Raw genomic sequence first — 20,204 nt, forward strand, 5'->3', positions numbered from 1 at the left:
GGACTTCCAACACACTGAAGCTAAATTAAGGAAATTCTAATTAGAAATATCATGAGATGAATCACAACCCAATGTGTTCTCCGTTAAACTAAAGGGAAATTATTAGAGCCATACAATTATCATAATCCTTGCATTTGTTTGTACATTTTCAACAGTTTCATGACTGCATGGTTTAGCAGGAACCAGCTGGATGACAAAGATTTTCAGTACCTTTAGGGAAGCAATAAAGAGATGATAGCTTGCATTAACCTTCAAGGGGAGTCGTGGGGGAGTGTGGAGACTGTAAAGTGTGTTGCTTTGAGTTGAGAAATGTTGAGGGAATTTGAGAGGGAGGTAGTTGCAGCCAGACAGAGTGGAATGAAATAACCTCCATTACCGCACGTGTGGTCAGGATCAGCAGTGGTCGTGCAATGTGTGCAGGTGAAGAGTGCAAAGCCATGACCTGAAAGATTCAACATGTAACACGGTGCCACAACCCTGTTAAATGGACCTAGACTTTAATTACACCTTCTTCACTCTCTCATCTCCTATTTTATAGATGGGGAGTTGTTTACTATGTTGAAGAGCCTCTATCTCAGGCAAGCGTTCCCAACCATGACCAAAAGCAGGAAAAGCAGCCTCCTGTCAGCACTTGGACGATATGTTTGTCTGGAAATGAACTCGGTGTCATCTGTGCTCATATAAACAGATCTGCAGCTCGTTCACAGGAGGAGCACCTGATATCAAACTGACAGGAGAATGTCAGACGATGAAAACAAACAAAAGTGACAATTCAGCCACTGGTGTCATAGAATAAAAAAGCACCTATTGGAACCTTCGTTTTCACCCTCCGTTTCCTCTGATTTTCATACTCTCAGTTCTATGATCACACACAGAGCTGTTGAATGTGGAACTCACTGTGATGCTGAAACTGCATGTAACTTGTTAGACGACCAAAATAATCTCATCTGATGTACAATGAAGTTCTCCCTATCAAGGAGCTGTCTTTTCTCCCTCTGATGCATATTTCCTCTTAATAATGAGATACCTACATGGCGGCACAATGGAGAAGATAGATGTTTGTGCTTTGAACACAGTCACAGCTGTCAAGTGTGGGTGGTTACTGTAATGTAAAGGAGCAGAAAAACATCAGAGCAGACATCATACAGTTTGCAGTGTTCAGGAGGATTATTTCAAGCTTTGCACTCTGGGTCACTCCTGCTCCACCGTCAATATCTGACGATGGTTACTTTGACAGACCTGAAGTTGATTAAACATGTTTTTCCCTTCAGTGCTGTGAAATGAGGTCCTGCTCAGATTGCACATCCTAACTGGCATCTCTGCATGTTCAAGGCCAGACGCTACATGTCACAACCTTCTGGAACATCTAAACAAAACTATGTACATAAGTTCTAACACCAACAAAGTATTTGTGTGTAAGGAAAGTGAAAAACGTGGGATCTCTCTTAGGACTGAGCTAACTTAGCTCCTCCGCGTTTTTGGAATAATCAAACTTCTCCGTCACCTAGAACAATGTAAACATGGATCTCCCAAACAGATGCAGCTATTTGTTAAAAGTCTCCTGGAGAGGGCGCTAGTGAGCATGTATAGGATGTAGACGTGTTTCTCATGTGCTCCTCTCCGCCACTTTGAAAAACTGTTTTAATACCGCATCTTTCTGCTTACAAGTTGTGAAAGTGAATATATATGCCTCCCAAAGAACTTTACTGAGTTGAAAACGCAACATGCCGAAGCCGAGCATTCCCAACAGACCCAAAACCACGGAGGGACAAACCGCCACAACGAGAGCTAGTGCTAATGCTAGTACTGGTGCTAACATCGGGACCGGCAATGACTCCCCCATTCAGCTGGACACACCACCAGACAAGACTTATGCTATATATAAGGAGATGTCCGAGTCGATCCTGCGCTGCATTAATGAGCGTTTCGATGCTTTCGAGACCAAGCTTCATGCATTTGCAGCCTCACAGGCAGAGCTACAAGCTCGTGTGGCTAGTCAGGAGCAGGCTGCTATTGAACTTGATGCACGCATGCTAACACTTGAGGCCAGACACTCTGAGCTGGAGAAGTGTAACACACAGCTTCGCGCTAAAGTGCAGGATCTTGAGGTCCGCTCTCGGAGACACAACATCAAAATCGTGGGGATACAAGAGGGCGAAGAAGAGGGAAAACCCACCGAGTTTGTCTCCTGACTAATCCCCAAACTGCTTGGCGCCGATCACTTCCCGCATCCACACCGATGTTAACTTTGTGGAAACTATTACTACCAAACTAAAAACCTTTATAGAAATTAACGACAACAGTGACGTGTCGGATTCTACTCTTTGGGAAACTCTAAAGGTCGTTATTCACGGAGACATAATTTCCTATGAATCTGCCATCAAAAAAGAGAGAGAGAAGCGTTTGTTAGAAATCAGGGATACTCTCCCCACCTATGAAGCGGCATACCGAACCTCAATGTCTTCTGAAGACTACAATAAGATAGTTGAGCTCAAATATGAGTATAACTGCATTTTAAGAAGCCAGACAAACAGCCTCCTTCTGAAACTGAGGCAAAAACATTTTGAACTGGGGGCCATGGGGCTCCTGTCGCGGCAGCTCAAGGGCATGCAGGCTTCCAGGACGATTCACAATATTAAATCTGAGGCAGGCGCCTTGTTGACCGACCCTATAGAGATAAATGATCGTTTCAAAGAGTTTTACAATGAGCTCTACTCTTCTAAATGTGATGCCACCCACAACTTTTTTGACTCTCTTGAAACACCTAAACTTAGTGATGCGGCCAGGGAAGATCTAGACTCCGATTTTACACTGGAAGAAATAATCTCTGCTTTAAGTCCTTCCCATCAGGCAAAGTGTCCGGACCTGACGGGCTTCGGCTGCAAATTCTATAAGAAGTTCGGTGGCATTCTTGCTCCGCTTTTGCTCAGGATGATGGTTAGTTCTAAGAGGGACAAAATGTTACCAAAAACACTTTATGAGGCCAATATCTCCCTCATTCGGAAGAAGGGCAGGGAGGAAACAGACCCGGGCAGCTATAGACCTATTGCTCTTCAGAATTCGGACAAGAAAATAATAACCAAAATATTAGCTGGTCGGTTAAACTAGTATTTGTCGGCTATAATTCATCCTGACCAGACAGGGTTCATCCCCGGTAGATTTTCTTTCTCCAATGTCAGGTGCCTTCTTAATGTTATGTATGCCGATCACGTTGAGACCAGCGGGGCAGCAATTTTGTCTCTGGACGCACACAAGGTTTTCGACCAGGTCGAGTGGCCATATATGTTAGAATCCCTGCACAGATTCGGGTTTGGTGACTCTTTTGTATCTTGGGTGAGACTGATATATGCTAACCCGATGTGCTCATCACTATCGTCACTATTCCCTTTGCGTCGCTCGGTACAGCGGGGCTGCCCTCTCTCGCCTGCCCTCTTTGCTGTCGCGCTGGAGCCCCTCGCCTTAAAGATAAGAACCCATCCGGAAATTGTGGGCTTGGAAGTGGGAGGTACTGAAATGCTCATTAGCCTGTACGCAGACGATGTCATATTAGGCCTAAAAAAAGCCAGAAAAATCTGTTCCCCTTCTGCTAGAACTGATCACCTCTTTCGAAAAGCTGTCTGGGTATACAATTAACTGGGCAAAGAGCGAATTTATGCCCCTCTCCAACACCTACATGCCCGGTTTCCTAGAAAACTTCCCTTTTAGGTTGGTTAAAGACCACTTTACATATCTTGGCCTGACAATACCCAAGGAGCCCAGACTCCTATTCAAATTAAAATTTTCAGAGTATGTGGCCAGGCTTAAGGGAAATATAGAGGCTTGGAAGATCTTGCCTATGTCTATGATCGGGCGTATTAACTCGATTAAAATGGTCTCCCTTCCCAGGTTCCTCTCCCTCTGTCAGAACCTTCCTATTTTCAAAAACAGGTATCTTTTTGTAATTTAATTTTGCGTGTCTGAGCCGGGGGGTTGTTACTGTTGTTGTTATTGTTATGTCTGTTCTACTTTTTACATGAAAACAAAATGAAAAAAATATAAAAATAAAAAAAAAGTCTCCTCCTGTTCTAGAAAGATGTAGCGAGATGTTTAACGTCCGTGTGAATACGTAGCGAGGTCTTTAACGTCCGTGTGAATACGTAGCGAGGTGTTTAACATCCGTTTGAATACGTAGTGAGGTGTTTAACGTCCGTGTGAATACGTAGCGAGGTGTTTAATGTCCATGTGAATACGTAGCGAGGTGTTTAACGTCTGTTTGAATACGTAGTGAGGTGTTTAACGTCCATGTGAATACGTAGCGAGGTGTTTAATGTCCATATGAATACGTAGCGAAGTGTTTAACGTCCGTGTGAATACGTAGCGAGGTCTTTAACGTCCGTGTGAATACGTAGCGAGGTCTTTAACGTCCGTGTGAATACGTAGCGAGGTCTTTAACGTCCGTGTGAATACGTAGCGAGATGTTTAACATCCGTTTGAATACGTAATGAGGTGTTTAACGTCTGTGAGAATACGTAGCGAGGTGTTTAACATCCGTTTGAATACGTAGCGAGGTGTTTAATGTCCATGTGAATACGTAGCGAGGTGTTTAACGTCTGTGAGAATACGTAGCGAGGTGTTTAACATCCGTTTGAATACGTAGCGAGGTGTTTAACGTCCGTTTGAATACGTAGCGAGGTATTTGACGTCCATGTGAATACGTAGCGAGGTGTTTAACGTCCGTTTGAATACGTAGCGAGGTATTTGACGTCCATGTGAATACGTAGCGAGGTTTTTAACGTCCGTTTGAATACGTAGCGAGGTGTTTAACGTCCGTGTGAATATGTAGCGAGGTGTTTAACGTCTGTGTGAATACGTAGCGAGGTCTTTAACGTCCGTGTGAATACGTAGCGAGATGTTTAACATCCGTTTGAATACGTAATGAGGTGTTTAACGTCTGTGAGAATACGTAGCGAGGTGTTTAACATCCGTTTGAATACGTAGCGAGGTGTTTAATGTCCATGTGAATACGTAGCGAGGTGTTTAACGTCTGTGAGAATACGTAGCGAGGTGTTTAACATCCGTTTGAATACGTAGCGAGGTGTTTAACGTCCGTTTGAATACGTAGCGAGGTATTTGACGTCCATGTGAATACGTAGCGAGGTGTTTAACGTCCGTTTGAATACGTAGCGAGGTATTTGACGTCCATGTGAATACGTAGCAAGGTTTTTAACGTCCGTGTGAATACGTAGCGAGATGTTTAACATCCGTTTGAATACGTAATGAGGTGTTTAACGTCTGTGAGAATACGTAGCGAGGTGTTTAACATCCGTTTGAATACGTAGCGAGGTGTTTAATGTCCATGTGAATACGTAGCGAGGTGTTTAACGTCTGTGAGAATACGTAGCGAGGTGTTTAACATCCGTTTGAATACGTAGCGAGGTGTTTAACGTCCGTTTGAATACGTAGCGAGGTATTTGACGTCCATGTGAATACGTAGCGAGGTGTTTAACGTCCGTTTGAATACGTAGCGAGGTATTTGACGTCCATGTGAATACGTAGCAAGGTTTTTAACGTCCGTTTGAATACGTAGCGAGGTGTTTAACGTCCGTGTGAATATGTAGCGAGGTGTTTAACGTCTGTGTGAATACGTAGCGAGGTGTTTAAAGTCCGTGTGAATACGTAGCGAGGTGTTTAAAGTCCGTTTGAATACGTAGCGAGGTGTTTAACGTCCATGTGAATACGTAGCTACGTAGCGAGGTGTTTAACGTCTGTGTGAATACGTAGCGAGGTGTTTAACGTCCATGTGAATACGTAGCAAGGTGTTTAACGTTCGAGTGAATACGTAGCGAGGTGTTTAACGTCCATGTGAATATGTAGCGAGGTGTTTAACGTCCATGTGAATACGTGGCGAGGTGTTTAACGTCCATGTGAATACGTAGCGAGGTGTTTAAAGTCCGTGTGAATACGTAGCGATGTGTTTAACGTCCGTGTCAATATATAGTGAGGTGTTTAACGTCCGTGTGAACACGTAGCGAGATGTTTAACGTCCATGTGAATACGTAGCGAGGTGTTTAACGTCCGTGTGAATATGTAGCAAGATGTGTAATGTTAGCGTCATCATGTAGACGTCAAACACAAATGTTACGAAAAACAAAGCAAATAATGAGGTGTTTCTACATCATCACGTAACTGGATGTGGAATGTCGACATAGTCATGTAGTGACATGAAAGCTGCATCCCCATATTTTTAAAGGTCTGGAACAAGTCACAGATATTATACCGAATGTAAAGCTTTTGAGTTTTTAACGTGAAACTTCAACATTCGAGCAGTGAACCAGTGTAGCTGTTGCCAACTGGTGTGAGATCAGGTTGTGCAAATCTAAAAACAACAAGGGAAGTAAAGCAAAGCACAGATTTCAAGAAAAAAAAGAAGAAAAGGTATATTCCTGCAAACCTGCACATGGGCTCGCATCACAACCCCCGAAACATTGCTGCTGATGCACAAGGAATTCCAGTTATGGTAAAATAGCATGAATAATATTTTCTGATAAACCCTGAGATGCTGGAATCAGCTGACACTAGCAGCTTAGGGCAGCAGCAGGTTGGTTTTAACTATTCAAACTTTGAAAACCCGAAGAATCAAAGTTCTAACAACAAAAGTGAAACACAGCAGCGTCATAAGTGAACAACTTGGAGTTGAAAGCAACAGTCCCATAAATCTTTGCACTAATTATTTTGAAGCGTCTTCAGCCAAAGCCACTTGCCCCTAGGCTCACTAAGCCCATTTACCCCAAACAGCTGATTTCTGAAAGCTAAGGTTTGCTCAGAGAGGCAGCTGCTGCTTTCTCACTTCTCCTGTGTTTTGGTTTGCATTTCAAGCAGTTGTTTTCACTCCTTATGACCCAGTCATTTAAACTAAAAAGGCTGAACAACAGTCACATTTATCTCACTGAAGGGTCCCCTGACCAAAGTCCTTCCAGCCACTTAACTTCACTTCCCACAAAGCATTACAACACAAACAACAACAGATATGGTGGCGTAATTTAATGGAAAAATAAATCTTTTTTTGTTGAAAAATTTAGAAGCATCTTTTATGCCTTCCAGGGGACTTTTAATTATTCCAGATTTCGCTTCATATGATTAAATCAGAAAATACAAAATAAATACAAATATGTTTATTTATTTGTTTAACAAATACAGAAATTTCTCTCCATAGTCATTGAGTTTAGGTAGAATAATTTAGACATAACTTGCTGCATCGATTGAATATTCCTCCAAAAGCTTCCACCTGCAGCTCTAATGCTCGATATGCTGCTGAGATGGCTTCAAGCACAGCCATCAAATACAGCCTGCTTTTCATGAGCTGTGAATGGGGAGATGAGTAGCACTTCACAATAATAGGTGAGCTTCCCACACATACCGAGAGGACCGGCCCCCCTCCTACGCTCAAGTGCATTGGACACAGTGACAGGTATCGTTACTCTTAGGCCTCCAACAAAACCCCTGCGCACGAAGTTCCGAGATAATTTAATCTGTGACTTTTAAAATTTAGGAATTGTGGAGCCATCGAGGGAGTTAAGAAAGGCAGAGGCTCTTCACACCTGTCTGATGATGAATCGCGGGGTGGCCCGAGGGCGTTCGCTTGCCGCCTCAGCAAGCCCAGAGTATTGGGCAGCAAAGAGGTATGGGAGATAATTATGAAAGAGCAAGCCAACAAAGAAAGAAGGACAGACAAGACAGGGATGGACGAAGGACAGAGAAAGAGAGGAATTAAATTCACTCACTTGGAGCAGAGCCTTCTTAATTACTCTCCCCACATCCTGCCTCCACTCGGGTATGTCGGGGTTGAACTCGTCCAGATTAGGGGAGAAAGATAAAAGTAGAGATTTGAAGAATTCTGTGAAGAAGAGTCGGGGGAGAATCAGCTATTAATTCATGCCGATCTGAGGGTATTATTCTAAGAGAGCTGTGCCAGATGTCATTTTGCTCGAGTTTCAGGTAGTTCACACTTGATGAAAAGAAGAGGGTTTCCTCATATCCCCGCACTTCCCTTTGGCTAAATGTGCCACATGCACTTCTTGATAATTAGAAAACGTTATAGCTTTACGCCAACCGTCCTCTGGTGATGGATCATTGCATTTTACAGGTACTTGCTGCTGAATCGTTTTTATATCAAATAAAGACACATTCCTTAGAGATTTCAACTGTAATGTGATAAATTAAACTCGAGAAGTAGCAGTTATATCTCAGAGATGTTTTACACAAGACACAAGTGAAAATACAACAAAACTGGTGTTACTGACAAGCGTTACGACCTTCAGGAGTGTTACGACCTTCAGAAGCGTTACGACCTGCGGGAGCGTTCGACCTGCAGGAGCGTTACAACCTGCGGGAGCATTACGACCTGTGGGAGCGTTACGACCTGGGGGAGCATTACGACCTGTGGGAGCGTTACGACCTTCAGGAGTGTTACGACCTTCAGGAGCGTTACGACCTTCAGGAGCGTTACGACCCACAGGAGCGTTACGACCTTCAGGAGCATTACGACCTTCAGGAGCGTTACGACCTTCAGGAGCGTTACGACCCACAGGAGCGTTACGACCCGCAGGAGCGTTACGACCTTCAGGAGCATTACGACCTGCAGGAGCGTTACGACCTTCAGGAGTGTTACGACCTGTGGGAGCGTTACGACCTGCGGGAGCGTTACGACCTTCAGGAGCGTTACGACCTCCAGGAGCGTTACGACCTGCAGGAGCGTTACGACCTGCGGGAGCGTTACGACCTGCGGGAGCGTTACGACCTGCGGGAGCCTTACGACCTGTGGGAGCGTTACGACCTGTGGGAGCGTTACGACCTCCAGGAGCGTTACGACCTGCAGGATCGTTACGACCTGCAGGAGCGTTACGACCTCCAGGAGCGTTACGACCTGCAGGAGCGTTACGACCTGCAGGAGCACAGGTAAATACTGACCTTTGACTGCTATGGTCTTGGTGTCCTGCAGAATGGTGGTGGCTGCAGACACCTGGACTGTTATCGTGTGCATTCCCTCACTGTTGAAGGTGTATGAGATGCTCCCATCCAACGTTATCACCGGCTGGAGGCACAAAGTTAAATATAAATTCCAGTTGCACCTCTCAAGCTTGTGGTAAAACCAGTGTCCTCTTTATCAGACTTTAAAGGGATTGTTCGCCTCTTTTGACATGAAGCTGTATGAGCAGCAGGGGGTAAGAAAATGTTCATAAACGATATTGCTAGTATGGGATGTCATACAGCTTCATGTCAAAAGAGGCGAACTATCCCTTTAATACTCAGGTTTATCAGTGTCAGGGCAAACTTTGATGTAACTCTTTCAGGTGGTTTTTGAGATATTTAAGTCTGAACCAGGCCTGCACCATCGTGTGGTGTTTAGCACCATCGCCTCACAGCAAGAGGGCTTCTGGTTGGAATCCCTGCTGGGGCCTTTCAGTGTGGAGTCTGCATGTTTTCCCCATGCAGGCGTGGGTTCCCTCTGGGTACTCTGGCTTTCTCCCATCAGCGAAAAAAAAATTGTCAGATAAACTGGTTCCTCTAAAATGGTGAGTGTGGATGGTTGTTTGTCTTGTTCGTCTCTATGTGGCCCTGCGACCCTGAGTTTGATTAAATGGAAGGATGGATGAAAGTCTGGTCCAAAATGATGGACCTGTCATATAAAACCACTCGCATAACTGAAAGCAGTGTTTTCTAGAACAGTGTTTCCCACCCGCCCTGCATGTTTTCCATGTTTCCCTGCTCCAGCACACCTGATTCAAATGAACGGGTCGGGTGTGCTGGAAGATCTCTGTCGTAATCTACAACACACGTGATTGATCAATAGAAGCAAACTGGAAACAACTTTTGGTGGCCCTGGATAAAGTCAGGGCTAAGCGGTGGATGAAATGTGGTACTTTGGAATAGTGGAAGCTAACTGAAGCTCAGTTTCTCTGCATTTTGCTGTTTGAGTGATTCCAGAAGACAGAAACAGCTCCCACGCACACACTCCGGAAAGAGTGACATTACCTAAAGTAGAAATACTTTATTATAAGGGTAGTGAGCTTTTATTGAGCCCAACTGCTGGTTATCTGCAGCTGTCTATTCAACTGCAAAAAAGAAAATGACACAAACAGTTTGCAGCAGAAATTAAAAGCAGAATACGAGTTATCGAGCCTCGTCCTTCAGAAATTACCTCAGTGCTGTTGCCTAGCCACCAGAAATAAGTGACAGAGCGGGATTGGCTGGGCAAGACCACGGCTGTGATGTTCACCTCCTTGTTTCTGATGACCACGAAGGGCGCAAGAAGCTGGACATGCTCTACTGGACCTGTGAAAGAAACACCAAAGAAGAGGTGACGTGCACAGTGACCTTTCATGAGGCAAACCTGAGAGTGAGTTTCTCACTCAGACCCAAAAAGCCAAATGACAAGATCACAAATCCAAGGCAACTGGGCCGTGATGCTTGTTTCTGTGAGCAAAACACTCCAAACACCCTCACGTTGATAAGTCGAAGCCACGTCTCCCACAGGGGAAATGTTAAATAATCCAGAAGTGTGAATGTGATTGAGTCTGCATGTGATAGCTCTGCAGTACGCCTTCAATCTGCCCGGGTCCACTGCGTTCTGAGCTACAATCCATCCCCAAAAAGTGTGGACAGGATAAGTGAAGAAGATCAATGGAGATCAAATATATAAACCCAACTTAACAGAGGAAGCCTCAAGGTTCATTAATATGAAGGGATGGAGAGAAATGCACCACTTTTGACTGTGGGAAGTTATTCTTTTCAGGCTGAGATGACTGTTTGAGGATTTTTATGTCATCATTTCAAACAGGAAAAAAGTTTATATAGAAAACAAATCACATATTGAAGTAACTTACACCACAGCGTCTGAAAGCTCTGACAAACGTACCCTAAATGAATCTGTTACGGGACTCTTCCTCCAGTTTTTAGAGCCTACATTTTTCATGCTATCTGCAAAGTGAGCCATGCTTTCCCAATTAGACTGAGCCTCACGCTGGCAGGTGCGCTAAGTTTGCCGATTAGGTAAGAGGTAGATGGCGGGTTGTTGGAACAATGTGAACGCTGTGATGGCAAGAGATGAAAGACTGTATGTTTGTGTGATGTTGGTCTCAGTTTCCTGTTTACTTTTTAACCCATCCAGCTGTGAGAGGATGCTTATTATGAACAACAAAGGCTGGAGGCTGGTTGTATGTTTCATTTATTTATTCTGGTTTATTGCAGAGAAACTGGCTGATGATGACCAAAGGTAAAGATGCACATCTAATGGTTGAGAGGTGTCCCGTCGTTGTGAATAATATCCCAAATCTAACATGTTCTCTTTTGTCTGTCTGGGAGCATTTTTTTCAGCTTTTGGGGACATTTTTTTGCAGCCACGGAGGAAGAGCAGTTGTCTGCCAATCAGACGGTTGGTTGTTTGAGTAAAGGTCTCTCTCTGGACCACATGTCGAAGTGTGAATGTGTGGGATCGAGATAAAAAAACCCTGTGCAGCCTGTGACGCTGTACAGACTAACACATGCTGCATAAGTGGTCAAGACTAGAAAAGAGCTCCAGAAGTCTATTTACCATTGAACCTTTTGGCTTTTGTGTTTGCTGTCTGAACAGCAACCTTTCTTAAATCCTGTTCTTATTAATGTGACCGAATGTCTTCCTATTTGGCCTCAAACTTGCTTCCTTGGTTATGAATTCTGTGCGCTTGCTGGAACTGTCCAGAAGACTCGGTTTGAGCCGCTCAGGATGGAAGCTGCTGACACGCAGAATGGTGTTTCTGTCCATATGGATGTGTGTAAAATCCCCTAACACCCCAGTAACAAGTCACAACATGCTGAAATATTATTAGTATTCACTCTTTTCTTTGTGAACCCACTCCTGTTTATTCCACATAGAAATTAGAGGACAGTTCTGTCTTGCCTGTATTTCACCTGACGCCTCCCGGCGGCTAAAGCCGAATCACTTATAGAATACAGTCCAAGCAAAAACTCCCTCCTGATCACCAGTCTGTTGCTGTGACAGACACCAACTAAAAAAAGTCCTGTTCTGACACTGAAAATGTGTTGACGACATCATGTATTTTCTGACATGATACCTTCAGGGTAATGCCGGAAACCTCTAAGAACCTAATGGGACCTGACAAGGGCCTGGGTTGCTTTACACTAATCTCAGGGATGAAGTTTCCTGCTGTGGACAGATGTAATACGCTGCTTTCATGGAAAACCTCCAGCGAAGGGTTTGTGTAGTGCTGTGGTCTGACAGAGGCATCAGCTCACGCTCATCCTCTTTAACCAGAACTAATCTTTATCCCCACTTTGTGATGCTCACTGTGTGTTTTTGTGCATGTGCACTTTGTTTGTGTGAATGAGAGAAAGCGAGAGTCATTTGGCATCAAATGTGCTCATCTGAGAAATCATTGTAGGTTTGGGTCTGTTAGCATCACCTACACCGTGCGATGAATCCAGCTGAAATGTCATAAATGTATTAACACAGAGCACAGTGGGTGACGTATGGGGTTAAATTAGAATGGATCGAACAGATCAGTGAAACAGTAACTAACATGACAGAGACACAATTCAGCATTAGCTGTGTAATCCCCATGGAGAGGTAAAAGGATGCACCATTTTATTGTGTCTGAAATGAGCTGGAAAAGCATGACAATCCTGTAATATTATGTTTGCTCCACTTTTAAATGAGCTATTGTTCTGGTGCTGTTATGAGCTGCAGTGGCCACAAAGGCTCACTCCTCTCTCTGTTCTTCTTCTCAGGAATAGTTGCATTCGCAACTCTGATATGACCTTTTTTCCCAAAAAGGTGCTGTAATCTTGTGTTTAGGTCAGTGCAGTTCAGTACAATTAAGTTTAGCAATGATCAACAGGTCACCATTCATCTGAACCCATGTTAGCCCGTAAGTATAATGAAATACTCTCTTTATAAACCAACCGGTGGGAACAAAAAGACAAACAACTCAGAGGAAAGCCAGAAATAACACTGAACTGTTGAGTGTTTTTTCCTCCACGCAGGTAGAAAATGACATGATTTCAGGTGCTAAGCTCCAACATCAGAGATGCATTAAATGCAGCATACACATCTCTTTCAGCTCTCTCTTCAAAGGAAGTCAGAGTGGAGCTGGTTTCAGGCTGAAGCTGGAAACCATTTAACCTAATATCAGTTAAACCGGGTGGAGCAGCAACATTCAGCAGCTCCAATGACCACATCTTCCACTTCCAATGCACTGAGCACATAGAGTACTCTGAACATATGGTCTGAACAGACTTATCTTTTGCTAATGGTAGTGTCACCATCATGCTTGGCTGTGGTGGTGTATTGGTTTCTGGGTCTTAGGCGGAGCTGATCAGGTTTCCAGGAAGCCTGGGGCAGAGTCTGCTGAGCTCCTGCTCTCACACCGAAGACGCCTTCTTAAGAATTGTCAGGAGCAACTTGTCTTTGTCAGATTGTCTCTACATCAGTCAGTGGGGTTACATGGCACTGAAAGGATCGTACTATTGGCTAAATTACAATAAGACTGAGTTGCTCCTTATTTGAGCAAGGGTAATTATCCTTGGATATATGGCAGTGAATGAATTGAATCATAGGCACAAAGCATGTCATACCCCGGTATGATAGGTGGCGCTGTACCCATTTCAACTATTGCTAATAGAGCCACTTCCTGTTGACCTCTTCACCACCAACAACAACAACAAACTCAGGCATTCGAGAAAGATGGAGAAGGAAGAGCAAGATGAATCTACGTCCCTCTACATTTAGTTTGTGATGAGCTGCTTGTTGCACAAACGTGATGCACAACGGAGCATTCTCCATCGCGTTGTTTCTTTCTTTCCGGCGACAACAACAGTAATATCGTCTCCTTTGACTTCTCGAGCATGCGCAGAACGCAAAGTCTAATTCACCACGTGCTTCACCGTCTACAAGCACGTTTATTTTGACTTTCAACCGAGTTATCTCGGGGTCTTAATCCGACCGTGAGGAACCCGATCCGGTCCAATTTCTTGTCAGATTAAGGTGTCTACATGAACTTAATAACTCATTCTTATTGTAATTTAGCCAATTATCCGATCCTTTCAGTGCCATGTAACCCCACTGAGTGGTAATTAGGGCGATTCCTGTGCTTCCTGAGGCATATCACCTTCGAGTACTTCCCTTCCTGTGTTGCCAGTGCCGATTCCCTCATTGTTCTCCTCGCTCTGGATTCCCAAGCTAAGGTCTTAGCATTCTCTTGTGGATTCTGAGACACCCACCTGCTTCCCCAACCTGCCTGCTCGCCCCACCGCTGACTCAGATCCACTGCACCACAGCCAGCATCCTCCCCTCCCCTGTGGAACCCAACCTGGACTCAGTAAGAACAGATCAATACCTTTACCTGGATAAATCACTCTCCTGGACCTCCACTAACCATCCCCCTCTCCTCTCAGAGTGGATCCCTCTGGCCCCCCACAGCTCCCACCTGTAAATACACTTTGTCTTTCACTCAAAGCTCCCAGTGTCAGCGTCTGCTCCAGGGACCTTTTTGTGAGTCGGCTGGGCACCTCGCCTGGACAGGTAGTTTCAAGAGTAGATAAAATATAGATTAAATGTGCTTTTTAGCAACACATTTTCCTGACACTCTGCATGAATCCTACATTAATAATATGCAGTGACATGTCTGTCATGGGATATTCAAAGACAGAGCAGTAGCAGACACTGCTGCCTGTTCAGTTTAGTGCTTACAAAATAACCGACTGAATCAAACCGACCAAGCATGACCCCGAGAGACTTCCAGAGCAACTTTGGAAGGAAAACTGTCCCGCAGCAATAAAAGTGTGAGAATTTTAGAGACTGACGCAGACCTGTTTACCAGTGCAAACCACGGCATGTTTTATTTCTTGGACACTTACATGTAACGTGCAGGAACAGTGTTGTGGTGTCGTAACCCAGCGTGTTCTCGGCCAGCGCTATGACACGGAATATTCCTGCAGACTTGTAGCTGTGCTTGATCCCCTCTTCGGTCCAGCTCAGGTTGGAGTATGACACGGCTGTGCCGTCACCAAAATCCAGCTGGATGTTTGTCCGCATGGAGTCCCCCTGAAGCACAGCACAGCACAGCAGGGCCTCATTCAGCTAAATACTAAAAAGAGCCGCAACACATGCTACTATGATGATGTAGTCCATAGAAAGCACTGGCGATGAGTCATGGTGAGGGAAAATACTTTGTGAAGCTCAAAGTGAAACATCTCTGAAGTCAATTCTAATCACACAGTCAGATATGTGGGTGTGGCTGTGCAGGTGGTTTCATAAACTGGTTGTAACCTCAGTCCACTGCTCAAACTGGAGGTGACATTGCAGTGAGAATCTGGTGCAGCCCTGCAGCAGCTCGATGAAACATCCACAGCCCACTGTGGTTGTGGTGGGCTACTACATAGAAACAACAGCGGGATTTATGACAGTATCTCGCTGTAATTCATAATAACTGTACATCATTGTTAAATACTCATCCCTTGTGTGTAAATTAATAGTTAATGGAGCTGCTGGGCCTATAACAGTCGACAACTGCAATCGATCATCATTAAACAGTATTTACAGTGAAGTGTTTACCTTCATGTTCGACTGACGGTGACCTTCATGTTAGCACAGATATGAAAGCATAAAGCGATGTGCTGCTCGTGAGAAAATGCTGTTTTCAGAAGCAGGAACTGGGCTGCTGAGTGTTTACAGTCTGCCACACTGACCCAATATGATGCAGACAGCTGTGCTTAAGTTCCAGTTACTGAAGAGGATGTTGAATTTTAAAAAATGTAATCAGAAACATTATTACTGTGATCAATGTGAGAACATTATCTTCTTACTGGTTCAAAAGTATCAAACTTTATCACAGAAATGTGGAGTAATTAAAGAACGGGTGAGAAACCAATTTAAAAAAATGAGCTGACAGTTCATGCTTCTTCATAAGAACCACCATAATAACTCAATATTACCGCCTTAATAATAGATGTTTATGTACTGAGTGAATTCTTTTTTTTTGGGGGGGGGGCTTTTTTTTATGCCTTTAATGGATAGGATAATTGGAGAGAGACAGGAAGCAGGGGGCAGAGAGAGGGGGAAGACATGCAGCAAAGGGCCGTCCGGCGCGGGACCCGAACCGGGGCCAGCTGCAGCGAGGACTGTAGCCTCTGTACATGGGGCGGCTGCTTAACCCACTACGCCACCGACCGCCCCTACTGAGTGAATTCTAAGGTAAAGATTAGTTGATGATCCTCCACAAACTGAGCAAACGTGTTTTATAAATTTATATTCACAGAGTATTTACCTTGATACAATGTTCATTCATTATCTTAATATCTAGAATTCCCACAATATTGGTATGAATATATTTGTGGTCTTAAAATTCTTAAAATCACGTGTTTAGAATCCTGCAGAACAGGCATGTAGGAGGCATATAGGAGGCATGCAGGAGGCATATAGGAGGCATGCAGGAGGCATGTAGGAGGCATATAGGAGGCATGTAGGAGGCATGTAGGAGGCATGTAGGAGGCATGTAGGAGGCATGTAGGAGGCATGCAGGAGGCATGCAGGAGGCATGCAGGAGGCATGCAGGAGGCATGTTGGAGGCATGTTGGAGGCATGTTACGGTCAACAGGCTCCGTCATCCTGTGTCTGTCATCCATCTACTGCCCGGAGCTGTTTTTGGGTGTGGATCAGTTGAGTCTGCATGTCCATCGCTTGGCTTTAAGTGAAAATCTGTTTTCACTGAGTTTTAGTCTGCATTTTTACTCACTAAACATGTCCTAAATTAGGTTTCTAATACCGATTTGGGCCTGGACGTAGTACTCCTGTTACACTGACCTCACGGGCTGGAAAGCTGCCATGACGCACTAATGCACCAGTACTAACAGCATATTTTGTTTGTCATATTAGGACCACCAAGCTGTGCCGGTGTTGTCAGTAGATTAGTCTACTTAGACGCACATCAGGTGTGCTTGTGCCTGCATCATTTTGTGCTGCTCTTGGTCATTGTATAATGAGCGGGCTCCGTCTGTGTTTGTGAATTTGCACATTGTTAGCAGATCACCTGCAGTTCTCGCCACCCTGTTGGTTTGAAGGCTCACAACAACATGCCAAGCTTAGTTATTTGACCCTTAGTTGAAAAACATTACAACAATACAGTTACTAATACTCTAGACTTGCAAAAACCTAGAAAATCTGGTCAACACTCACATGCCAAGGACTAAAAACACTTTCTCTAAAATCTATAATCTAATTCTCTTCAGGGAATCTTTTCAAACTGATGAATTTGTTCTGTTAATTCATGAGTGAAATCCCAATAGGGATAAATACTCAGAACATTTGCTTCATTATTGGACTGTTGAGCAGCTAAAATCCGGAATGGGAAAGCATGTTGCCTTGAAAACTACAGCAGAACACTTAAAGAGTGCCATCAAAAGAAAAGGTGATAGAATAAAGTGGTAAACAGCCCCCTCTCCCATCAGCTGCTGACATCAATTCACAATGAGCAAAGAGAAAAACTGAATTTTATATGCGTGTGTGTCTGCGTCTGCATCCAATCGACCATGTTTGCCTTTGCATGGTGTGTGAGTCTTCAGCTGCATGTGCAGTTTCCTCTGGGAATCGCTTCTGGTGCTGCGTGAGGACCGGAACGCAGCGCGTGTGCTGGTAGCTCCAGATGCTACAGCAACCGACTCCGCACTCACCCTCCCCGGGCTGTGAAGTCAAACTCCCAGACTCCCCTTGGCACATCGCAGCGAGATGCTTCTGGGATCTTCATTTGTAACTCTGCATTTGCATGCCAGTTCCTCCAAAGAGCACACAATAAATACAAACACACACAAAAAAAAACTATTGTTGTTCTCCGTCCTGCTCTCTCTATCCGAACCGGAGTCTCTTCTCTGTGTGCGTCAGAGTGTGAAACACTGGAGGTTTGGTTGAGGCTTCTGGGGAAATTTCACGTCTCTCTGCCTGGAAAATGATACTGTGGATACGAGGCTGGAAAGAATGGAGAATGGCGAAGAACAAGGTTTGACAGCGTGGGTATTGTTGCAAACTGTAATGAGCTGGCATGCAAACACAACTCCGGCTTGGTGATGCCAATGTCACTCAGCACTTCTCAGTGTCTGCAGCTTATTCTGTGTTACGCTTCCTTTCTGTATCGGCCACAACGGGATTCACTAATCTGCATTAGACTGATGCTGACCCTTCTCTCTAAATGTCACTCTTTGTGTTGGTGCGTCTCCCTGGGCTGAGCGATCCAAACACGTCGAGCCTGGAGCACCACTGTCGGTTCACAGTGACGCCACTGCTGTACGGGCTGACAGGGGCTTGTTCAGGTGCATGTCAGACCTGAACCCGCAGTGTCAGGGTGATGTGTGACAAGAAAAGATGCTGCCGCTGTGAATTACTTAAAAAAAACAAAAACATCTTTCTGGTCATTTCTGCCGCAGATGGAGCAAAGACAATGTTGTCTCTCTGCAGAGAGAGTGTGTTACCTAATATTTTGTCAAAACTGAAATATCCAACAATTCCAGGGAGGTAATTCTGACATGATTTCTGATTCCATGACTTGCTGCTTGGTGCGATATTCTGGTGCACCCACGAATAGTTTTAATTTAATTTTAATTTCTCATGAGAATCCATCTGGCCGGTGAAAGGTGTCAATTGGACCAATGAGCTTTCTCTACTGTCGACAGCAGCTCTGGTTCCCTGACGGCCTCCGTTTGTCGAGCTCAGTGTGGTCGTCCAGAGGTTAACGAGGCCAAGGAGAGTGGTTCCATCTTGAATATCCTCAGCATAATACGAGTTCCAGCAAGCCGACCTTGCTGCTCGATGTTCGATATCAAGGCATAATGCTACTGCTTTTATCGAGCATGAGCAGTTATTTGATATTGAGCTCATGCAAATGAAAAAGGAAAAACATGAACACTGTACTTGACATTCCCTGCAGTTGGCCTATCAGTATTTCGATGTTTTCAAACACTTTTCAGGTATCGTGACAGCTCTACAAACTACCGGACCGTTAAAATCTAAGATGAGACTCGCCTCCAAAGGTCTCGCCATGCAGCCGGACGGTATTTCTACAGGCTACATGTTCTTTTCACTACACCCAGCGGTCAAAGTTTAACGGCTGACTTTCAGAGTGCAGCTGTGCCTGAAAAAGCCAGATATCGGTTGTTTTCTGCAGCTTTTGTCTCGTGTAAAGCACAATTTATCTGGAGGCCAGAACAGTTACTTAAAGGAGAAAGAGATGAGGTCTATAAAATTATTTAAAAAATTATATTAACTTATATCTTTGCTCGACAGGCATCTGGTGTCTATGGAAACATAGAAGAAACATACACATATACTCCTACTCCTATACAATTCTGTGCTTAAATGACCCAGCATCAGTCACTACAATTAAATCTTTCAATAAAAGAAGAGTAAAATAAAAGTGAATACGACTTTGCTTGGAGCCAAACAAGTCCTCCTGGTGTGTCACCACGCTGTGGTAAGTATTTTTTAACTGGGAATCCTTGGCAGTCTGTGTGGCTGTCATGTTCCATCACAATATTCCTTGGTAGAAAATTTCTGAAGCTTTTCCACTGGGGCAGAAATAGGTTCACAAAAATATGACATGTGGAAGAACAACTGTAACATTTTCTCCTAAACGAGTCAAACAAAAAAGTCGCTGATAAAAAGCGAAACTGACAAATTAACTGGAGGCAGATCACAGGGAGCTGATGTGAGCCTTTGGGGAAACACTGTGAAGTTGAACCACTTCTGCTGAGAACTGGGCTAAATGTGCTATGTAAAGCGGTGACGGCCACACACAGACGGAGCAGAAATGGGACAACATTGAGCAAACACATAGTACGAGGCGGTGGTTATTAACAGATCCTTTCAAGTTTTCCTGCCTTGAGGGGGCAATTAAAAAGTTACAATAAAACCCAAAAATAAGGGAGAAATCTGGAAGGAAACAGTGTCACTTTAATGACAGAACAAAAAGAAGCATGCTGTCAGCAGTGTCCTCGCTCCAACTTAAGCACAGAGCTGCCGAAGCTTCGCCAACTTTAGCTTTCAACGAGTGAAGCAGAAACCAATTCAATTCTCAACCAAGACGGTATCCAGTTCAGTTCATTGAGCCCACTCTGTGTTATCGTCTCATTCAATCTGTCATACCTGCAGATTTGAACATGAATCGGTCACAGCAATCAAAGGTAGC

At 44.3% G+C, this 20,204-nt stretch overlaps 1 protein-coding gene across 1 annotated transcript in view; it reads right to left on the reverse strand.

The window, feature by feature from the left end:
• sorcs3a (sortilin related VPS10 domain containing receptor 3a) overlaps positions 1–20,204 on the reverse strand; it is a 257,955-nt gene that overhangs the window by 14,214 nt on the left and 223,537 nt on the right. Inside the window, exons 19-22 of the mRNA XM_075463343.1 lie at positions 14,890–15,076; positions 10,178–10,311; positions 8,947–9,070; positions 7,761–7,873 (exon numbers count right to left, since the gene is read on the reverse strand). Of these exons, the coding sequence (XP_075319458.1) occupies positions 7,761–7,873; positions 8,947–9,070; positions 10,178–10,311; positions 14,890–15,076 (558 nt within the window). The remainder of the gene's footprint in view (positions 1–7,760; positions 7,874–8,946; positions 9,071–10,177; positions 10,312–14,889; positions 15,077–20,204) is intronic.

The sequence above is a fragment of the Odontesthes bonariensis genome, chromosome 4 (assembly GCF_027942865.1).
Source record: "Odontesthes bonariensis isolate fOdoBon6 chromosome 4, fOdoBon6.hap1, whole genome shotgun sequence".
Lineage (NCBI taxonomy): Eukaryota > Metazoa > Chordata > Actinopteri > Atheriniformes > Atherinopsidae > Odontesthes > Odontesthes bonariensis.